The sequence below is a fragment of the Lagopus leucura genome, unplaced genomic scaffold (assembly GCF_019238085.1).
Source record: "Lagopus leucura isolate 7727_CA_CO unplaced genomic scaffold, USGS_WTPT01 Super-Scaffold_100159, whole genome shotgun sequence".
NCBI lineage: Eukaryota > Metazoa > Chordata > Aves > Galliformes > Phasianidae > Lagopus > Lagopus leucura.
This window is the reverse complement of record NW_024962335.1, coordinates 13,448,388-13,467,197: the sequence shown is the minus strand read 5'-3', so window position 1 is coordinate 13,467,197 and position 18,810 is coordinate 13,448,388. Positions and strand designations below refer to the sequence as shown.

Sequence of the window (18,810 nt, the reverse complement as noted above, 5' to 3'; positions counted from 1 at the left end):
TCTGACTTGCACTGCGTGTTCACATCAGCTTGGGAGGGGAACGTTTGCCCCTGTGACATTTCCAGAGAGCTCTCAGGGACCCAGAAGAGAAAGGGCCCCATATCGCTGAGTGTTGTGTCACTGGTGTTCACAACCTGGGTTACTCACATACGAGACCACATGACCTCGTCTTCCTGGAAGAAAGGTCCAGTTATCGACAGATCTTATGTTGAGCGCTTCCTGCCGCAGAGTGTCACACATTCACACCCAGTGTGGCTGCTAATGCAGTGCTAACAGCTTGCCGGTTCGAAAGCTGTCAGCATTTTCACAAGGGGGAAAATTACTGAACCAGCAGGATGGTCCTCAGGGCCCCACAGCGGGATTCACTTCCAGCTCTGCTCTCTGGGCACATCTCAGTAGAACTGCCTCCTTCTTATGGTAGTATACCAAACTTCCTGTGCTTGCTGTAGCTAAGACATCTTTCTTTCTTTCTTAACCTTGGCAACCTGTGAAGTGGTGCATCTGCCCCTCAGAATTTCAGTCTGACCCTTCTCCTATTTGCCTGAATGTTGGAGCTGACTCAGAACCTGCTGAAGTCCATAGGGGAAATGCCATTCACTATGAAGGGCTTCTGATAGTTTACTTGCAGCTGTGCCCTTCAGGCAAATGTCTTTTGATACATCCCCTTTCTTTGCCCTGGCTTCAAAACCTGCTTGCCCACACAGTGCAAATACCCCTGTTTTAGGTGGTGGTGTGCCTTAAGAAAGGGAGGAGCAAGAGGGCTAAAGTCGTCCCATCTTTACCAAGCTTTACCTAGTCCCGCATTTAGAAAATCTTTTTGGGGCCCCCCCCCCCCCCAATTCCAAATAAAACTCTGTAGATTCCTTAATATTTCTTTTATTTACAAAAAGGAAAAAGGGGTAGGTTTTTTATACTCATTATAGCAGCAAGAATAATTGAGAAGCTTATGAAGGTCTACATAGGGACAGGAGAACCATCAGTAGAACTGGGATCCTTGACCTATGTAAGATATCAATTTGCCTGTTGAGGCAAGGGATTCAGTGTCTCCTTTTGAGCTCCACCTGGAAAGAATCCCAAAGCACAGCAAATAGCTGGGCAAATCTTGTGCTTGCTCATCTAGGAAGCTGTGGGGGTATTCTTCACCTGATATGTCCTGGAGGCAAAGGGTCAGTCTACATCTTGAGGCGGATGAAGAAGCTGATAAGCAGAGGATAAGGGTTGCCCCAGACCTCTCTGTTGTAGGCAGAATCAAGTCCCTTGAGCTGCTCTTTTGAGGTGATACTCAAAGGGATGGCAAAAGTACCAAGAGGTTTGATAACTTTGAAAGTTTTTGATCTTAGAAGAAAGATCTGTAGCAATAAATTGGTATTTTCCCATTTCTGAGTACTCCTGAAACACGGCAAGAGAAGAGACAGACAGTACAGATGTTGAATGCAAGGATGGATGGAAGCAGAACAGCATGTCTCGCTCTGCCTTAACGCTTCTCTTCTGTGTTATTGCTGCTTATCAACCCAGATATGCAAAGAAGAAAAGTAGTCTCTGCAGCCTTCATTTTTTTTTTTGGTGCGTGGATTGAAGTTTTCTTTTCAATGAAGGTGCTGATTCGTGAGTTAGTTTTCTGGGCTCATTTACCATATCTTTGCCGCTAACTAGGCAATGGTTTCCCCTGAGCAATGGAAGGAATGGGCAGCACCTTCACGACGTTTTCCACTAATACAGGATGTGGAATGAACTACTCTGCAATCAGCTTATCGTAGTCAAATAATGGTATTTTGCCAGAAAAGCAGAGAGGCTTTCGATTTCATGAAAAATATTGCAGCAAGAATGGGAAATTATGTGTGTTCTTTTTACTGCCATCATTAGACTTGGGGGAGAAAGTGGAAGGGGAGGGGATTTCCCCAGTGTTTTTAACCCAATAATGGGGATTTCTTTTAACACTGCACTGCTTAGACAGCTGACACAGCTATGGCTCTGAGCTAATCTTAGAACCTGAGTTTAAAACTAGAGTGAGCAGCTCAGAATGTACTTTGATTAAAACCTGAAATGAGGAAGAACATCATAGGAAAAAAAAAATAAAAGACACTCTGGGTTAGTCAGGAAGAGATGTCTTCATGTACTTTGTCATCAGCCCCATCTATGAATTTATGCCTTGTTCATCCTATTCCTTCTGCAGTTTTGCATCCCTGTACAGTAACTCTGTTCTCCAGCCTCGTTAAAGAACAGTTCCAGTGGTTCAGTGACTGGAGACTACATTCATGCTCTGAATAGGAGAAATGTCCATCTAGTCTTCCCCACATAGAAGGTCTTTCCTATGCTTGTAGACTTCCCCCAAGTGATCCTAGACAGAGCCACAGCTGTATTGACTTTGGAGGTCCTTAAGAGAAAGGTAGGCACCAGTGTTTGGCACTTGGCTGGAAAAGGTTGTTCTGCAAAGATCCTCATCCTGGGTTTGCCTTAGAGTTGTAGGCTGAGAAAAGGAAGAGGTAGCATGTGCTGCTGGAGCACTGGGATCAATTGGAAGGCCTGCTTTCCCACTTGATACATCAGAAGTATTGTTGTCATGCAGGTCTGGTGAGTCAGGAAAGTCTATGTCCACCTGGCATGGGGCCTCAGCATATTGTAAAGCTGCTTTGTCAGTCATCTGCTCATCCTGCTTCAGAACTGGTGTTGGTGAGGTGCTTGCTCTTGACAGAGAAGCCACAGCCCACTGGGTTTCACTTTGTGTCTCTGCCACGAAGGAGATATTTTGGAAGCCCTGGATCCCATGTATACAGTGCAGAAAGTTATAGGGCAACACTGGCATGTCCTCTGCCAGTGTGCAGAGGTCTGGGGAGGGAAGATCATGGTAAGTCTCGCTGTCCTCACTGCCATTGCTCTCCTGGGTGAAAGGCTCATATGTGAAGTAGACCTGACAGGGCTCAATCTCAAAGGAGTTGGGAAGGTGGAAGAAGAAGTAGCCCTGGTTGGTGAAGCAGCTGGACACAGAGTGTCCACTGGTTTCTGAAGGAGGATCAGGTGCCAAAGTTCCCTTGGAAAGCTGGGATTCCTGATCGTTCTTCTGCATCACCTCCAGCATTGAGATTTCTGGGGCTGTACTGTTCACACACATGGCAGATGTGGAGAATGGGGAGGAGAGCCATTTCTGATGGGAAAGAAACATAGGAGAGAGACTGTTATGCTCAAAATATAACACAGTGAGGAACAAAGAGCCTCTTCTTCTGAGCTATTAAGTGGCCTTTTGTCTGCCCAAGCAATTGGAACTGGGGATACGGAAATCCATGTCTGTGTTGTCCCAATTGCAGTGTTTCAAAGGCACTATATCTTTCTGTCACTATAAAATCAATAGCAGATCTTGCAAATCCATTTTGAGATTTCTAGAGGTAATTGAGGAGGGATGACTAAAAGGAAAGGTGAGGAGAAAAGGAGAGAGAAGAGAGGAGAAGAGAGAGGAGAGGACAGGAGATGAGAGGAAAGGAAAAAGATAAAGTGACAAGACTGGAATGAGGAGTGGAGGTGGAAACAGAGAAAGCAGTACTCAGCTGTGTCTCATGCAATCTATTCCTAGGAACTGAACCAATTTTTAATACTACATGGCTGCATGTAGCTCTCTTGTCTGAACTGCTCTTCCAATTTGATTGTGACTGGACTTTTACATTCACCACAAGTTACATCCTGCAGTGTGCCGTTATCCTTATAAATAATCCGGTTTTGATAATATCCAACTTAATTTCATTTATAGACAGTAAAGCAAATTCTTCTAGTTCTTTTCAACACTGAGAAAGTGACTCTGATGCCCACTGCACCTCGCTCCCTGGCACTCTCTTCCCTTCTAAGTTTAGCTTTCAAAGGCTTTTTGCACTTAGACTTTTCCAAAGCTTTGCTGTCCTATGGATCCTCTGCATTTTGTCTCCATCCTTCTTAAAGTGAGATTGCTCATGGGACCACCTCCCAGTCTTGCATCTGATGCTCCCTTTAAAAATGCACAGAATGGTAATTGTCTCCTTGCAGCTGCCCATATTCAAGAAGAATTTGGGGAAGGAAGAAAGAGGTGAAAGACGAGGTGGGGAAGGAAAGGAAAGGAAAGAAGAATGTAGAATATGGCTAACTATAATCCAGAATAATGGCAACTCACATCAAGAGCAAAGGTAAAACCATCAGCCAGAAGGGAGAGAAAGCAGAAAATCTGTGAAGAGCTGGGCAGTCTGGGACAGGTGGAGGGAAAGAAGCAGGCTGGAAGGGGATCTGAGAGGCCAAGCTGCCTCCCACAAGTTCTTTTTATTTTCTCAGGGTGTCCTGTTAGGGGAGCAGCATGCTGAGGTTTGCGTGGTTTGCCGTTTCTCAGTTCTGAAATCAGAGACGCATCAACCGGGTGTCAGGTTTTAGGTCAAAAAATAAAACTCAGAGAACCCAGCATCTGGTGCTACAGACACATGGGCTGTGTGTGCACGTGTAGGTCCACGCACCCGATGTCTGCCCAAGGCACAAGCAACTGGACCATCCTCTCCCTCATTTTTCCCTAATAACCATCTGGACCCTTCTTGTACCTGAATGTCGCCTCCGTGAACAGAGATGAGTGGGGGAAAGAACTTCTCAGGATCTGGGATGTGAATCTTCAGGATCTTCTTAAACCTTGAGAAAAGAGAAGGAGATTGAGATATGAAGAAGGGCCTGATCCTAACCTCTCTGGCACTGTGGTGGTGGACGAGCACTGCAGCTCACAGGTACTATCTTGATATGGGGGAAAGGTAAAGCACAAGAGTGATCCCAAAGGCTCACAACCAACAGTTCACAGCCTTCTCTACCTTGGTGGTCACCTTAGCATTTCCATTGCCCTCTGCTCATTTATAGGTCTGAAAAGGTTTCTTGTTTTCACAGCCCAGCTACTGCAAGATGTCCCTCTCTTTGCTCACACCACAATAACTCAGTGGACCACATGACATGAACAGGACCTCGCCAAATGATACAGTTGGAACTTATTGGATGTGCAAGCCCATGAGAGCATGCCATACAACAGTAGAATGACCTCTGCTTTACTGGAACCAATGTGTTGTCACTTGAGGCAGCATGAAGTGATATCATCTGCTCCTTGTCCCTCCAAGAGGTTGGCTGGTCCTGTCAGCACATTGCTAGTGCATTGCTGTGGGATGCTCAGAGAAGAGACCCTTCTGACCTCTGCAGGCAATCAAGGCACTCTTGAAGCATGAGAATTTGCTAGTTTTTAAATATAAACTAACATCACTTGAATACAAACTTACATCACCGCAGATGCTATTTTTATTCATGCATGTCTAATCCTTCCTTGCATCTTACCTCAGCATTATCCTTCATCCAAACTCACAAGTTAATTACACTCTGTGGAGATAGGCCTCTTTGTCTCCCTGCGTGCCATATAGCTAGTCCTTCCTCACCTTTTTGTTATGACTGAAGGCAGAGCACAGTGAGCAGTGATTTTACTTGTGTCTATCTTAAATTAATACCTTTCTTCTTTCTTTACAAAGAAGCCATCTCAACTTCTGCTGCCTTCTTCCCTGAGAATATTTTTGTCACCAGTATCATTTGGTGCTGCAGTGGCACAGGCTGCACGGGGAGGTGGTGGAGTCACCCTGGAGGTGTTCCAGAACAGTGGGGATGTGGCACTGAGGAACATGTTTAGTGGGCATGGTGGGGGTGGGCTGATGGTTGGACTGAGTGATCTCAGAGGTCTTTTCCAACCTTAATGATTCTACAATTCTAGGATTAGTGCCCAGTTTCTCTGTGCCTGTCCAGAGAAGAGAAAACCTGAAGCCATTTCTAATCTCACTTCAAAATGCTGAGACATGAATAATATGAGTATGCCGAGTAATGCTTGTTAAAAAATAAACAAGAATATGAAAGACACACAATATACAGCAGAGCAGCAAACAGGAAAACTGATTCTCATTTACCATCTTGGGGTCCGTAAGTTTATAAGGAAGGCAGACCCAATGATCACAAAGATGCACGTGCTCACTATAATCGCTGGCAGGACTGGCCGGGATGTTCCTGCAGGATAGGAGACAAGGAGGGAGTTGCCATGAACATTTAGCCAGGGTTCTGGGCGTTGGAGCTACAGCACATTCATGGCTATTCAGACTGATCTAACTAAGTCTTTCCATGTTATTATTATATGATGAGTTGCTAATAATAATAATAATAAAAATATAGCATAATGCAATGTAACATAATACAATATAATTATAATGAGATGGGATGGGATAGAATTGAATAGAGCAGAATATGTAGGTCAGATAAATGAGTTCTTCTCTGCTATGTGGGATGTGTTGGAGCTTTGATGGGTTTCAGTGTCTGCTTGGCATGGTTTAACAGATAATTCTCGCTAAACAGCTGGAACTCCCTCTTCATAACAGCACCACAGCTGAGGACTGCCATGGATGAGGTGTCACAGTCCACTAGTAGAAGTGCTCAACATCCCGCCCTATTCATTGCAAAAGGAAGCAGAGAGTCCTACAATCAGTTTAAGAGGGGTTGCGGAATTCAAAGAGCATTATGAGTCAGTGGAAAAATAGAATCATGGGGTTCATGGGTCTGGGTGAGAGGGCAGCAGGACCAAGAAGGGACAAGGCTGGGGTCAAGGGCTTAGCCTCTTCCTTTGGATATATGGAGGAAAGCTTTCAGAAGGCTACAGCTTTCCACCACATGCTAATTTTGACACTTGAATTGTAAGGATAGGACAAAGTGAGTGAATTTCCTCATTACTAGCTCTGCCAGCATTCCTCAACCTTTTCTGGCATCATCTCCAACTTTTTAAATCTGCCTCTTTCACACATCTCCCAAAGGCACCTTTGCCTGGTCATCTCCTTCCATCCCTAAGGCCCCTTGCTGTGGGCCTGCACAGCTTTTCTGTAGCACTTGTGAGGAAGCAGAGAGATACGAAAGAAGACAGTTTTAGAAAGCCCTTTCTTTGCCTGTCCTTGAGACACTACTCACATCACTTTGTCTCCTCTGCCTTTGGTACCTTGGTTATCTTTGGGTCTTGGTTGCTATGACAACTGGTTGCGGCTGTATCCTGTTCATTGACATCACACACTGTCAAAATTTGATCGCCACAGCAACACAGTGCCCTTTCTAAACATAGCTCCTGTGTTTATATCAGCACCAGGAACAACAGGGAGGGACTGGGCAGGGACAGAGCAGGGTGACGTGAAGAGGAATAACCTCTAGCAGCTTGTTTTCCAGGAAAGATGTGGCAGAGACCACAGCCCATGACTCACTAAAGAGGCTTGCTCAGAGCCTTGTATTTCAAGGCTGTAGGTGTCCACCGTGCTGTGGTTAATGGTAATGACTGGTGCAACTCTCAGCAGAGCTTTTTGGGAGGGACTTACACACCTGTAAATCTCTTTCCTTCTCTATGAGACTTTACTTCTTAGACTCAAGTCTCATTGCACCGATCAGTGTCTTCACTGAACTGACCCTGATTTGTACCTTCTGAATTTTGCCTGCCCTCTGGGAGGCAGAGGGGTTGCTGCTATTTAATCTGTTGGGACTGGGAATCTTTGTGCTTATGTGCTGTTAAGCCAGACTGACCTGACAGATTAGGAGGAACTGACAGTTTCCAATCATCTCACTGTTCTTCAGTTAATGCAATCCTTCCTACCCCTCTTCTTCCAGATTTTCATCCTGATTTGGGCCTCCTGCCTTGGTCCTCCTGCCTTGTTTTATCTGAGTTCCCTCTTCCCTCTCCCCGTCAGGCTGCCTGACTCTGATCCTTACCTTCAACATGTGTGCTCCACAGTACTGTCTTGCTCCATTCACTCCACACACCTTTGCAGGTACTTGAGGCACCTGGCTTTGCACGGACAGCAGCCTCGTACTTCATGTTGGGGGAGAGTCTTTCAAAAGGTGCCCACATCTGGTCCTGACTAATGATGAAGGTCTTGGCTTCCTGGAACAGGGACAAAATTAGAGCATCTCCAGCATCCTGCTGTGGCTCATATATTCATTCTTTGCAAGGCCCTCAGAGAGGACCTGTCTCAGATCCCTCCACTTTGTGCATTGCTTGTTTGCACTGGAGGACAAATCTTCACTTTGCATTTTTCATCCCAGAGGATACCTGCCCGTTGCTTTGTATTTCTCATCACTTTCAGGTGTGCCCTGGAGCTACCTGGATTTCTTTTGTGACAATGCCAAGTAAAATGAGCTTCCTATCTCTTTCCATGTCATTACCAAACACTGGCAGTAGATGACACACATAAAAGGGAGAGGGGAGGCTAGCCCCTCTCCAGCTTCACAGAATCATAGAATCATAAAGGATGGACAACTAGGATCATAAAATCCAACCGTCAGCCCACCCCCACCATGCCCACTGCCCACGTCCCTCAGTGCCACATCCACATGGCTCTGGAACACCTTCAGGGACGGTGACTGCACCACCTCTCTGGGCAGCCTGTGCCACTGCAGCATTCTCTTATGGAGAATAAGTGTTTCCTAATATCCAGCCTGAACCTATCCTGGCGCAGCTTGAAGCCATTCTCTATACCGTCACTTGTTTCAATCTGAGAGGAATTTCCTGGGTGATGTAAGGAAGACCAGGTTTTGTATGGTGTCTACTCACCTCCCATGACTGACTCGTGGTTCGGTACCGCACTTCGTATTGCCGCTCCCCATTCAAGTAGTGAGAGGAAATATTCAGACTCCACGTTAAGTTGTACGTGTTTTTAGCTTTGCTGAACAGCTGAAGGTTTCCTGGAGGCCACAATTTTACTGGAAAGAGAAAGAGAGCTGGAATGTCACCAGTGCACTCTCTGTCTGTTACCAGGCTCCAGTGTCAGACACCGTGGCAGCTGGGTTGGTGCATAGGCACACAGAGCCATCTATGGCTGAGTGAGATCCTTAGTGATTTCCTTCTCTCTGTTCATCCTTCTTACCCACTGGCCCTGGTGACAAAAGGCCTGGGAGTACAGTAAAGGCAGCTCCTCCAGTAGCCTGTGAGAATGGCCACTGCATTCATCCTGTCTCATGGGGTTATCCACAAGGCAGTTGTATGGACAGGAAAGGAGCACAGTTGGGGTGACAGCTTCTTCTCAGCTGCTCTTTCAGAGAGCTACAGCCACAGGGGCAGGAGTTACACAGACTGTCTGGGGTGAATCTTCTCAACCTCTGATTCTAGGCATGACTTCTTATGACTCACATTGCAGTAACTTCACTGGATGTCTTCTCAAGCCAAATAAACTCACACATCCAGCAAAAAAAAAAAAAAAAAAGAACTAAGAAGATGATTTTTGACTGGATTAGTGAGTTGAATCAAGTCAGCAGATTGATTCTTGGCAAAGCTGGCTTAAAGGAGAGTGGAAGCACATGTCTTGTAGGAGGGGCAGAGCAGCAAGACTTTCTCGCCTTGTAGCACGTATTTTTCAGAAAGTCAGCTGAGCTGTCATAGCTTGTTTGAAGCCAGAACTCCTATCACAATGTATTATCATTCATCAGTGTCCCACGTACAGAGCAGAATGGGAAGTGGCTGACATGACATCACACTGCACACTAAATGGGGTGGGAGTCAATATGGTCAAATTGCTAGTTGTAGCAGGGGACAGTGAAAAGAGGTAATTCTGCTGTGAGCGTTGCTGCTAGTTGTAGACAGGGACAAGAAATTGGGTATCCCTTCATAGGGAAGCTTCAAGGACTGCAAGACAGAAGAGCACTCACTATTTCGAAGTGGACTAAAATCCTCCAGTCGTGCAGGTATAGACCTATTGTCCCCAGTCTGGCAGTGTACAGACATGGTAAGACGATCTGCAGCAGTGAAGCATTGCATCTGCAAAGAAAATTTACCACTAGTAACAAGGAGCCTCATCAACAACCACTGATACTTCCAAGCATTTCCTGCATATAAGAGAGTTAAAAATTCTTGACAATGAGTACGGGTGACACTTGTCTTTGAAAAGCAAAAGCTTCAGTTTTCAGCAGAGGAAACAAAACTCTTTACTCATTTTTTGTTGTTGCTCACTGAAGAGCAGGGCACAAAATATTTTGGTACGGTATTTTGCTGGGATTGCTGTATGTGCTGACTAAGCAGGAAAAAGTTACTTTCAGCAAGTGACATTTATTGAGATAAAATATTTTGACTAAAATGCTTTATGTTCACTGGTAAGATTGAGATAACATTGGTATTCAATTTTACTCTTGAAATGAGTAGAACTCTTGAACTGATAGAACACAGTTCTGCGATGATACTAAAGAGCTATGTACATCACACAGATCTGAATAAGAAATGGACCAAACAGCTTGATTAGAAAGAAAACATGTTTGAAAGAATAGCTTATGGAGTTGTTTACCAGCCCTACAATTTGCCTTCACGTATGATGTGTGAAAGTAAAAAAGCTTGGCTGTTGTCAGAACTCGTTGTGACTCTGCCAATAAGGGGAATTAGCTATTTTATTTTTTCTTTCTGAAAACACAGAAATTACAGCAATTTCTGGATATGACTGAGGGAAGTACCCAACAAGCCTGAAAAAAGAGACTGATTTAAATAACGAATAATAAGCAGAGGTTTTGTATCAATATTGGTTTCATTGATGTACAGCTGTTGCATCTTGCATTTGGCACATTTTACCAGGATTCACAGTAGTTAATAATTTGGAAAATGGTACTGAACTCTTCAAGGGAGATGAGGTCTAGAGGTGTCTTCAGAGCTGGGGTCATGGTCATTCCTCTTCAGAGGAAGAAATGGGGGCAACACCTAGATAAATGTGATATGGGACGCTGCACACAATCTACCCTGCACTTCTTCTGCATGACTCAGGGCATTATGACCCAGCTCACGCCCCACATAGGGCAACACACAACAAGCCCAAGCCTAAAACTGCAGTCAAGGCCTGGATTTTCATAATGCTCCTGAGAGTCACACTCTATATTCCTCAAATTGACATACCATCCTTACAATTAGTCAGGACATCCTAAAGGAATTACTCACATTATAGTCTTTGCTGAAAATCTTGATGCATCTCCTCAGCCCAGTCATGTGTTCTGCCTTGGGTAACGCACATTGCTCAGATCTTTCAGATGAAGAATGTAACCTGGGTTTTAAACAGGAGAATTCCAGTAAGCTGGGGAATCTGTTTTACATGTAGTCAGATTTTATCTGACACTAAAGGCCTTTCAAAGTATGTTGCATCCTACCACACTCATCGAACAGCTTACAGCTAGGATATAGTCCCTCTTTCCCTCCCCACTGCATCACTCAGACAAGTTTTACGTGCTGGCATATGGAGAACAAATGCATCCCAGATATCTCAAACCAAAGACAATAAGAGGCTTCCAAGCTTCTGTCTAACTCCTCTGCTACATATTGAATTGGGAGACAGTTGCCAGTTTCAGCCCCTTTAAGGTTTTACTCATTTCCTTCAAGCCACTGACAGCCCTATAGCATCTCAGATACCAGGCAGGAGGCATTTTCCAAACCAGGTCACATCCCAGCCAGCCAGGAACATACCTTACTTCTTGATTCAATTCCACAGGGCAAGGATATGTTTGGTTGTCAAGGTCCATGTACCCAGCTTCAGAATGTGTCTGCCTACCTCACCCCATTGGAGACATCTCTACTGACAGTCAGGAGCAACTTACCCATGCCAAAACCACACTAGTCTTTTCTTATGATAGGCACTCAGAGAATCCCTGGGTAGGACAGTAACTCTTACTGAAAATGTCATACTTGGAGACCACAGAGAAACAGCCCAGCCCCCGCTGCAGTACTGGCTGCATACCGACCCCTCCTCCTTTGTGAGAGGAAAACATCATAGAACCATTAAAGTCAGAAAAGAGCTCTATGATGATCTAGTCTGACCATCAGCCCTCCCCACCATGCCCACTCACCACGTCCCTCAGTGCCACATCCACACGGCTCTGGAGCACCACCAGGGACGGTGACTGCACCACCTCCCTGGGCAGCCTGTGCCACTGCAGCACCGCTCTTTCAGAGAAGAAAATTTCCCTAATGTTCAACCTGTACTTCCCCGGCGCAACCTGTGGCCAATCCCTCTCATCCTGTCCCTGTTACCTGGGAGAAGAGACTGACCCCCACCTCACCACAACCTCCTTTCAGGTCACTGTAGAGAGCAATAAGGTCTCCCCTGAGCCTCCTCATCTCCAGACTGAACAATCCCAGTTCCCTCCATCACTCCCCATCAGACTTGTGCTCCAGACCTTTCACAGCTCCGTTGCCCGTTTCTGGGGTATCACTGACTCAGAGGGGCATAAGGGCCAGGGATGAAAAATGACAGGAGAACAATATATTCCTTCACTCATTGTTGCTCAGTGTGCAACTTTCCTGTCGTGTCCATCTCACTTTGGCAAAGAGCAGAAGATCCCTATAGATCTCCCTCTGCCTCTTTCTTTGCACATTCCCCTGTTCTGTCAAAAATGGCTTTCAGTACAGAAGGTTGCTACTAGGGATGAAGGATTTTTGGAAAATTAACACAGCATTACAGAGTTGGGATATAAGTGGTGCTAGGCAGTTTAGAACCCCCAGATGACAAACACTGAGCAATATCTCAGATCACCTGGGATCGGAGACAGACAGATTTCAAAGGCAAACCCTTCAGCTGTGTAACTCCACCACACCTGGCTTTGTTAGAAGGAGGCTACATTGATGTTCTCTCCAGGACACTTTTCATTCAAAGCATTGCCTTCCCTCAGCCTTCCCAGTCACCCACCTGTCACAAAATTCGTACTTCGATAAAATTGTCAGATTGCACGGTGCATCAGCAAGGTCCCTGCCTGAGTTCCAGTCACAAAGGAGAGCTGCCCTCGAGTCATACCAACAAGTGAGACTGGAGTTGCCTGTCAGCAGGGAAGAGATGGACAGCATTGCGATTGAATTAGCAATTACTTGACTTTTGGCATTAAGCAGCAACCATTAAGCCCAGACAATTCTGCCCCATCACAAACAACAGACAGACTCCTCAGTAAGATAGCTGTCTCCAGGTAAGAAAAGCAGAGCCACTCACTCCTCTGGCTGCTTTCTGCCTTTGGACATTGGAGTGCTGCTAAAAGCTCTCTCATTAATGCAGCCTCCTCTGGTTGTATGTTACAACGTGGGCATTACTCAACAACTACACCAACACAAGAGATCATTTCTTACCTTGCGTAGAGTCCGATGCCAATGAGAGAGGAATCAGAATGAGCAGCAAGAGGTGGTACAGAAGCAGTGAGGAGGGCTTCATCTGTTCTGGGGACACACTGAAAGACAGAAGATCCCCCACACAACCTCGTTCAGCAGTGCTAATTAAGAAGTTGTCAATTCACATTGGGTATCCACTCTCCCTGAGCTCAAAACCAGTGTTTGTCTTCCACACTCAGAAACTCATACCCCTTCTACTCCAGTCTGGTTTTCCTCAGCACTTTATCATTTTCCTGCCTTGGTGCTGCTTTGCTCAGCACTGAAACCATCCACAGAGTGACACAGATGGGCTGTTTGCAGAGTTGATGCCTTCTGGAAATGTGTGTGAGTACACAGTACTCTGCACACACTGTTTCAGGCTGCTGCTGACTCAGGTAGAGAATGCTGCCGTGGCTGCACACAGCTTTTTTTGGTAAGTCCTGGGACTGAAATCACTAGGGGTCTGCTGAATGAGAGGGCTGCAACTACCAGAAGTTGGCTTAGGAGGTAGATTTTGAATTGGGATTGGGAAAAATCAGGGAAGTTTACCAAGCTCTGGAAAGGCAAAGATTTACCATATCATAAAATATGACAGTCACACACAAACTATGCACCATCCTTGCCAAGCAGACCCTGCATTGCCTTGAAAAGAGGTGTGCTTTCAGGCATAGCAGAAAATTCAGGCTTTGCAATCAGGTAACCCCTGCAAAGCCTGTGCAGCCAATCCCCACAAATGGGGCTTATGCTCAAGCCAGCATCCCCCTCTCCCTATCCACCTGCACACCCATACCTTGAGGTCTGTCACTGCCTGCAGGAGAAGAGACCATCCTCACCTCTCCACACAGGCAGGGCTGGGCACAAGGCAGAGCTCTGCTGAGTTCTACTGGGGAAGTGGGAGCTGGGGTTTTTTAAAAGGCTGGCATGCGGCATGCTATAGATCCCAGTCATGATAAAAGATTAGGATCAGAGGAAGAAAAACAGGATGACAACACATTCATAGACAAATGGGGAGAGAAAGGGAAAGAAAGAAACCAGACGAAGTCGTTTTGAGATGCGGGGTATGATTTGAGAGGATTGTGGAAAGACAGAGATAAATACGCGCTCAGCCCTCCCCAGTGACAAAAATCAGCTTGTCAGACCGAAACTCCATCCAAGACACTTCTCAGATCAGCCACCCCCATGTGGGACAGAGCTGGCATCACTTGCATTACCTTCCAGTTCCAGGCACCCGGTGCTTCAGAGTTGGCGTTGCAAGGACAGATGGATGCAGGTGCTGTTGGCCCAACTGGGAGGGAAGCAGGGAGCAGGGAGAGGGGCTGGAGGGGAGCTCTGCTCAGAGCACATCCACCCACCAGCCAGCGCTGCTGGCATGAGAGGAGACAGGCTGGTCTGCTGCGGAGCTGTTCCTCTCGTGTGTGTTCAGTCTTTGTCTGCTCCCTCTCACCTTTGCACAGGAAGCTGCTGCTTGCTTGCCTTGTCAGAATGAGACGAGGCCCCAAAGTATCGAAAAGGCTAGCGAGGCCGAGAATAAAAAGCCCCAAACCACGTCCTACTTCCTGCTGGTAAAGCAATAGGTGCAGAAACAAGGGTGGAGAATCAGGTGTTAGCTCACAATGCTCAGATATACTAGGGACCAGTTTGTAACTATTACTGGGAAGTGTAAGAGAGGGAGAAAGACCTGTCCTCTCCAGACACCATCAACAGACCTTTAACTTCCTTTTTCAGCCCAGAGAAGCTCACTTTCAGGGTCCGCATACATGCACAGGTCAATTTGAAACTGAGGAAGGAGTCACTCTGTAGAAATACAAAATGAACCACTTCGTAAAAAATAGCTCGAGTCATTGACCTAAGCAACACCAGAATGAAACCAGCATGGCCACCAGTGCCCTAGTTTCAGAGGATCCATCCTGGGTCAGAGCTGGAGTGGAACAAGGGCAGCACTGAACGAGCCAGCAGCACAACCCTCACACTTCAGATGGTGTGACACCACAGGAACACCTGTCCTGTAGCGTGCCTACCCAGCAAAACATCCCACTCACACCACAGAAAAAAGAACCCTTCCCTGTGAGTTGAACCTCTCAGTTCAGACAGGCTATGCTAGCCCACAACAACTGCAGTGCCTACTTCACATGGCTTAGTCCGCTCAGCAGGATGCAAAAAATACATCCATTTTCTTCTAAAGCTCAATCTGCCCCCAGTTCTCCATGGAACAGTTAATAATAGAAGAGCCGTTCACTGTGAACATCTTCCCAACATGACTTGCCCTCCCAAGACAATCCAGATGCACAAGTCCATAGGCCCACTAGTTGCCTGGCTCATAAATAAACTTGCACACACATGTGAACCCACACACCTCTCTTTTTCCATACACAAATAGAATTCTCTGAAACACAACACCTCACATTTCCTGTTTGGTCTGGACAGTACAAAGATGGCCACTGGTGTGTGGCAGGAAGATGAGACTCTCCTTTTACGCACACAGTGGTCACCATTCTCCCTGCTCTTCACTCTTCTCTCTTAGAGCAGCTCAAGGCCAAGGCACATGTCCACCATCGCATTCTCCCAACCAAAAATTACAAATCCCAGGTCTCCAGGCAGTTCCTTTTTGAGGCCTCCTGTAACGACAAAGGGATGTTGGTTTCAGGTAGTGGAAAAAGGGTGTGGGAGGAGGATGGGTTCTTAGTCACAGGCAGTCCAGCCAGAGAGCGGGTCTCAAGAAGATATCAGATCTTAAGAAAAGAGAACGTTGGAGCAAAACAGTGATTTGAAGGCATAGGCAGAAGCATTTTGAAGGAGGCTGCAATGCTGGGTCCTGAAAGCCATTTCTGGCAGAGCATTTCAGTTCAGACTGCAACACAGCGTCAAGCACATGGACTGGTCTGGAGCACAACATCTCTTTCCTGCTCTTGACACAGTCCAGGGGTTTCAGAGGTGTCATCTGGATGCTCTTGCTGACAATCTGAAGACTGGCAAGAGAGAAACTGGAGAATGTGACCAGCCAGCCCCTGTTGAGGAGGAACATGAATGAGAATAGGCTGTATGCTTGCTTGCCCTTGTTGCAGACTGCACAAGTTGCTACCAGCAACCTGTTCAAATCAGATCTACATTTCCCAAAGAACTGGCTGCGATCCTACGTGTCCCCAGGGTATTGGAGACAGCCATCGGGCCCAATGTGTGGCACCTGCTCTCAGCTTCTCCTGAAACAAACTCCTGGCTTTGAGGGCTTTTCTACACCACATCCAGACAGAAGATTCTCCTGATATGGATCATCAGGACACAGCATTTCCCAGAAGCTCTTAGCATGACTGCAGCTACGCTGGTGCTGAAGTCCTGGCTGAAGCAATGACGTGCTCTGTGATTAACTTCTCAGTATCACCAGCTTTGCAGCTGCAATGCAGTATTCATGTTTACCATCATTTTTCTCATTTATCCTTCAGACAAAGAAATCTGCACCTTCCTTCACTTTGGGAAAGAAAGAGCAAAAAGCACACGTTTTATTGTGCGGCTAATCAAGCAAAGAAAATCCCACTGATTTCCTCGCTATTTTGTTTTTGTTTTAATGTGCAAGAATCAGAAACTGATTGATTTTTTCCAAAATTGTGGGGGAAGGAAGAATAGTCTGACTGATCATCTAACAGAAAATACCCATGCATGAATGCATGGACTGCCTTAGTACTGTCAATATCTGTTGGAAACACATTGAGAATATATTAAAACAACAACTTCATGGAGTAGAAAGAAGGGGCTGTGTCTAGACTCTATCTGATACACAGTTTTCAGGCTTGGCTGCTAAGGACACTGCACTACTGAGACTTGGGCACTTTTAAACTCCTTTACATTGGTGTTCTTAGGAATGGTGCCATTTGCAATTTAAAAAAGCCAAACAAACCACACCGTCAACGATAAGTGCGAGGTGTTCTAGTGATTGCCTTCCTGTCCTTATAACAGTGACTGAGGCATGCAAGCTCACCCATAAGCTCAGCTGTGCAGAGTTAAAGCAGCAGGTGAAAGTGCACAGTTGAGGGTTTGGTTAAAGGTGTTGTTTGGGCCAGATCAGTGTGTCAGAAGCAATGTCAGTTTTTTCCAGCTCTCAAGGCTGGGACAGGTTGATCTTTTGCCTCCCTTCTGCTTTCATAAGAGAAATGCAGTGCTGCTGAAACTTCTCATTTTCAGTTGCACGTCTGCTGAGTGACTCTTCAGGGTGGACAGGGGAATACTCTCACTAAATAGAGAGAGAGTGAAGAAGTGTGAAGTGCAAAAGTATGGCATTATTTATTGTCTCGTTAGCTGGTTAGGCTAGACACATCACTTCCCTTTGCTGGCTCTCAGCTGGAGCTGAGGTCCCAAGCTCATTGGGATGCCTTGCTTGTGGTTTAGAAATCATCCAGTTTACCAAGGACAAGCTCGGTGGAGGGCTCTGTAGATCCGTCTCAATGTCATGTCCCTGTGATCTTCTTAACTTGAGTGGAGGGAAGGTTGTAGACTCAGCAGGAAGCATGGAGATGTGGACAGAGATGGCCCCGATGGCCACCAAAGCTCGCTTTCGGCTAGGATATATTGTGAAGATCTCTAGACGCTCTTCAAGTTATTTCTGGTACTTTCCAAATAATGCTCTCTTAACCTTTACTTTGAATTTCCTGCCCTGCACATACAAGCGCTTCTCAAAACTACAACATTGCTCTGTATCTGCTGTTATCTTCCCCTTAAACTTTGGTTCTACTCTGAAAAACGTCTGTTAAAATGGCTCTGCAGGGAGCCACTGTTTATTGTACCAGTGATCTTTTTATCAAATTTGTTAACATTACCAGGATGCAAGAGGCTCTGCTTTGTACCAAAATGGCATCCTTGGTGTGGCATTAAAGCGTCAAACTGTTTTTGTTCCCCCAGTCTAACATCCCTAGTGACACTTTTGTTATAGACTAGACACTGCCCCCAGGTTAATTGACATAACGGTGTTTAAGAGGAGCAGCACTTAAATGATGGAATTTAAGTTCTGGGATCACGTACTTTTGTCCAGCTTTTGTCCCACAGAGAGCAACCCGATAGATCTGCCTGATAATAGCAGAAGGCATCAGATATAGAAAGAAATACACAGTGTTCAAGAACAGAAATTCTCTAGTCCTGCAGGCTGTGGAAGAACATGGATAAAAGTAGTACGAAGCTGAGTTATTTGCAGATGCTCTCACGTGCAGCAAGTCTGAGGCTGTAGGTGGGAGGAAGTGTTCACTTTCCCTCCCTGCTGGTGATGGTCGCAGGCCCAGAGAAGAGAAACAAGAATGGGAGGGGAAGCATACTACTTTCAAGCAGTTTCACTCTTAGCCTGGTTGGTCATAAACTCATCTGCATGAACATGAACATGGAGCAGTCATGAGATGCTCTGTCTCATGGCTCTTGGGGACATGGTTTAGTGGTCAATATTGGAAGTAGGTGAATGGCTAGACTAGATGATCTCAGAGGTCTTTTCCAACCTTCTGTGATTCTGTGATTCTACAGAACACCCGTGGGCTCAGTGACCTGAAAGAATGCCAGTACTTATGCCCTTCTCTGAGCACATGGACTTACTGTGGGAAGGAGAGCATGTGTTTGAGGCAGTGTGACAAATGGCTGCTAAACTGTAATCTGCATCTGTGGATGTTCTTAGCCTGGGACACCTGCGATGGAAAGCTTATCAGTGTGAA

General features: G+C 46.0%; 1 protein-coding gene across 1 annotated transcript; it reads right to left on the bottom strand.

Moving 5' to 3' along the window:
- Nucleotides 1-905: 905 nt before the first annotated feature.
- IL2RB (interleukin 2 receptor subunit beta) lies at nt 906-14,677 on the bottom strand. The gene is made up of 10 exons (XM_042889545.1): nt 14,344-14,677; nt 13,115-13,212; nt 12,687-12,813; nt 10,949-11,051; nt 9,682-9,790; nt 8,591-8,739; nt 7,750-7,921; nt 5,925-6,021; nt 4,545-4,629; nt 906-3,142 (listed from the first exon to the last, which is right to left on the bottom strand). The coding sequence occupies exons 2-10, from the start codon at nt 13,194-13,196 to the stop codon at nt 2,339-2,341; spliced, it is 1,728 nt and encodes a 575-aa protein (XP_042745479.1). The 5' UTR covers nt 13,197-13,212; nt 14,344-14,677; the 3' UTR covers nt 906-2,338.
- Between the last annotated feature and the right edge of the window lie 4,133 nt (nt 14,678-18,810).

Coding starts and splice junctions, on each gene's coding strand:
- IL2RB (XM_042889545.1), bottom strand. CDS start 13,196: ATGAAGCCCTCCTCACTGCTTCTGTACCACCTCTTGCTGCTCATTCTG. Junction 9,791..10,948: donor TTTTCAGCAAAGACTATAAT/GTGAGTAATTCC, acceptor TTTTCTTTGCAG/ATGCAATGCTTCACTGCTGC. Junction 4,630..5,924: donor AACTTACGGACCCCAAGATG/GTAAATGAGAAT, acceptor TCTTTTCTCAAG/GTTTAAGAAGATCCTGAAGA.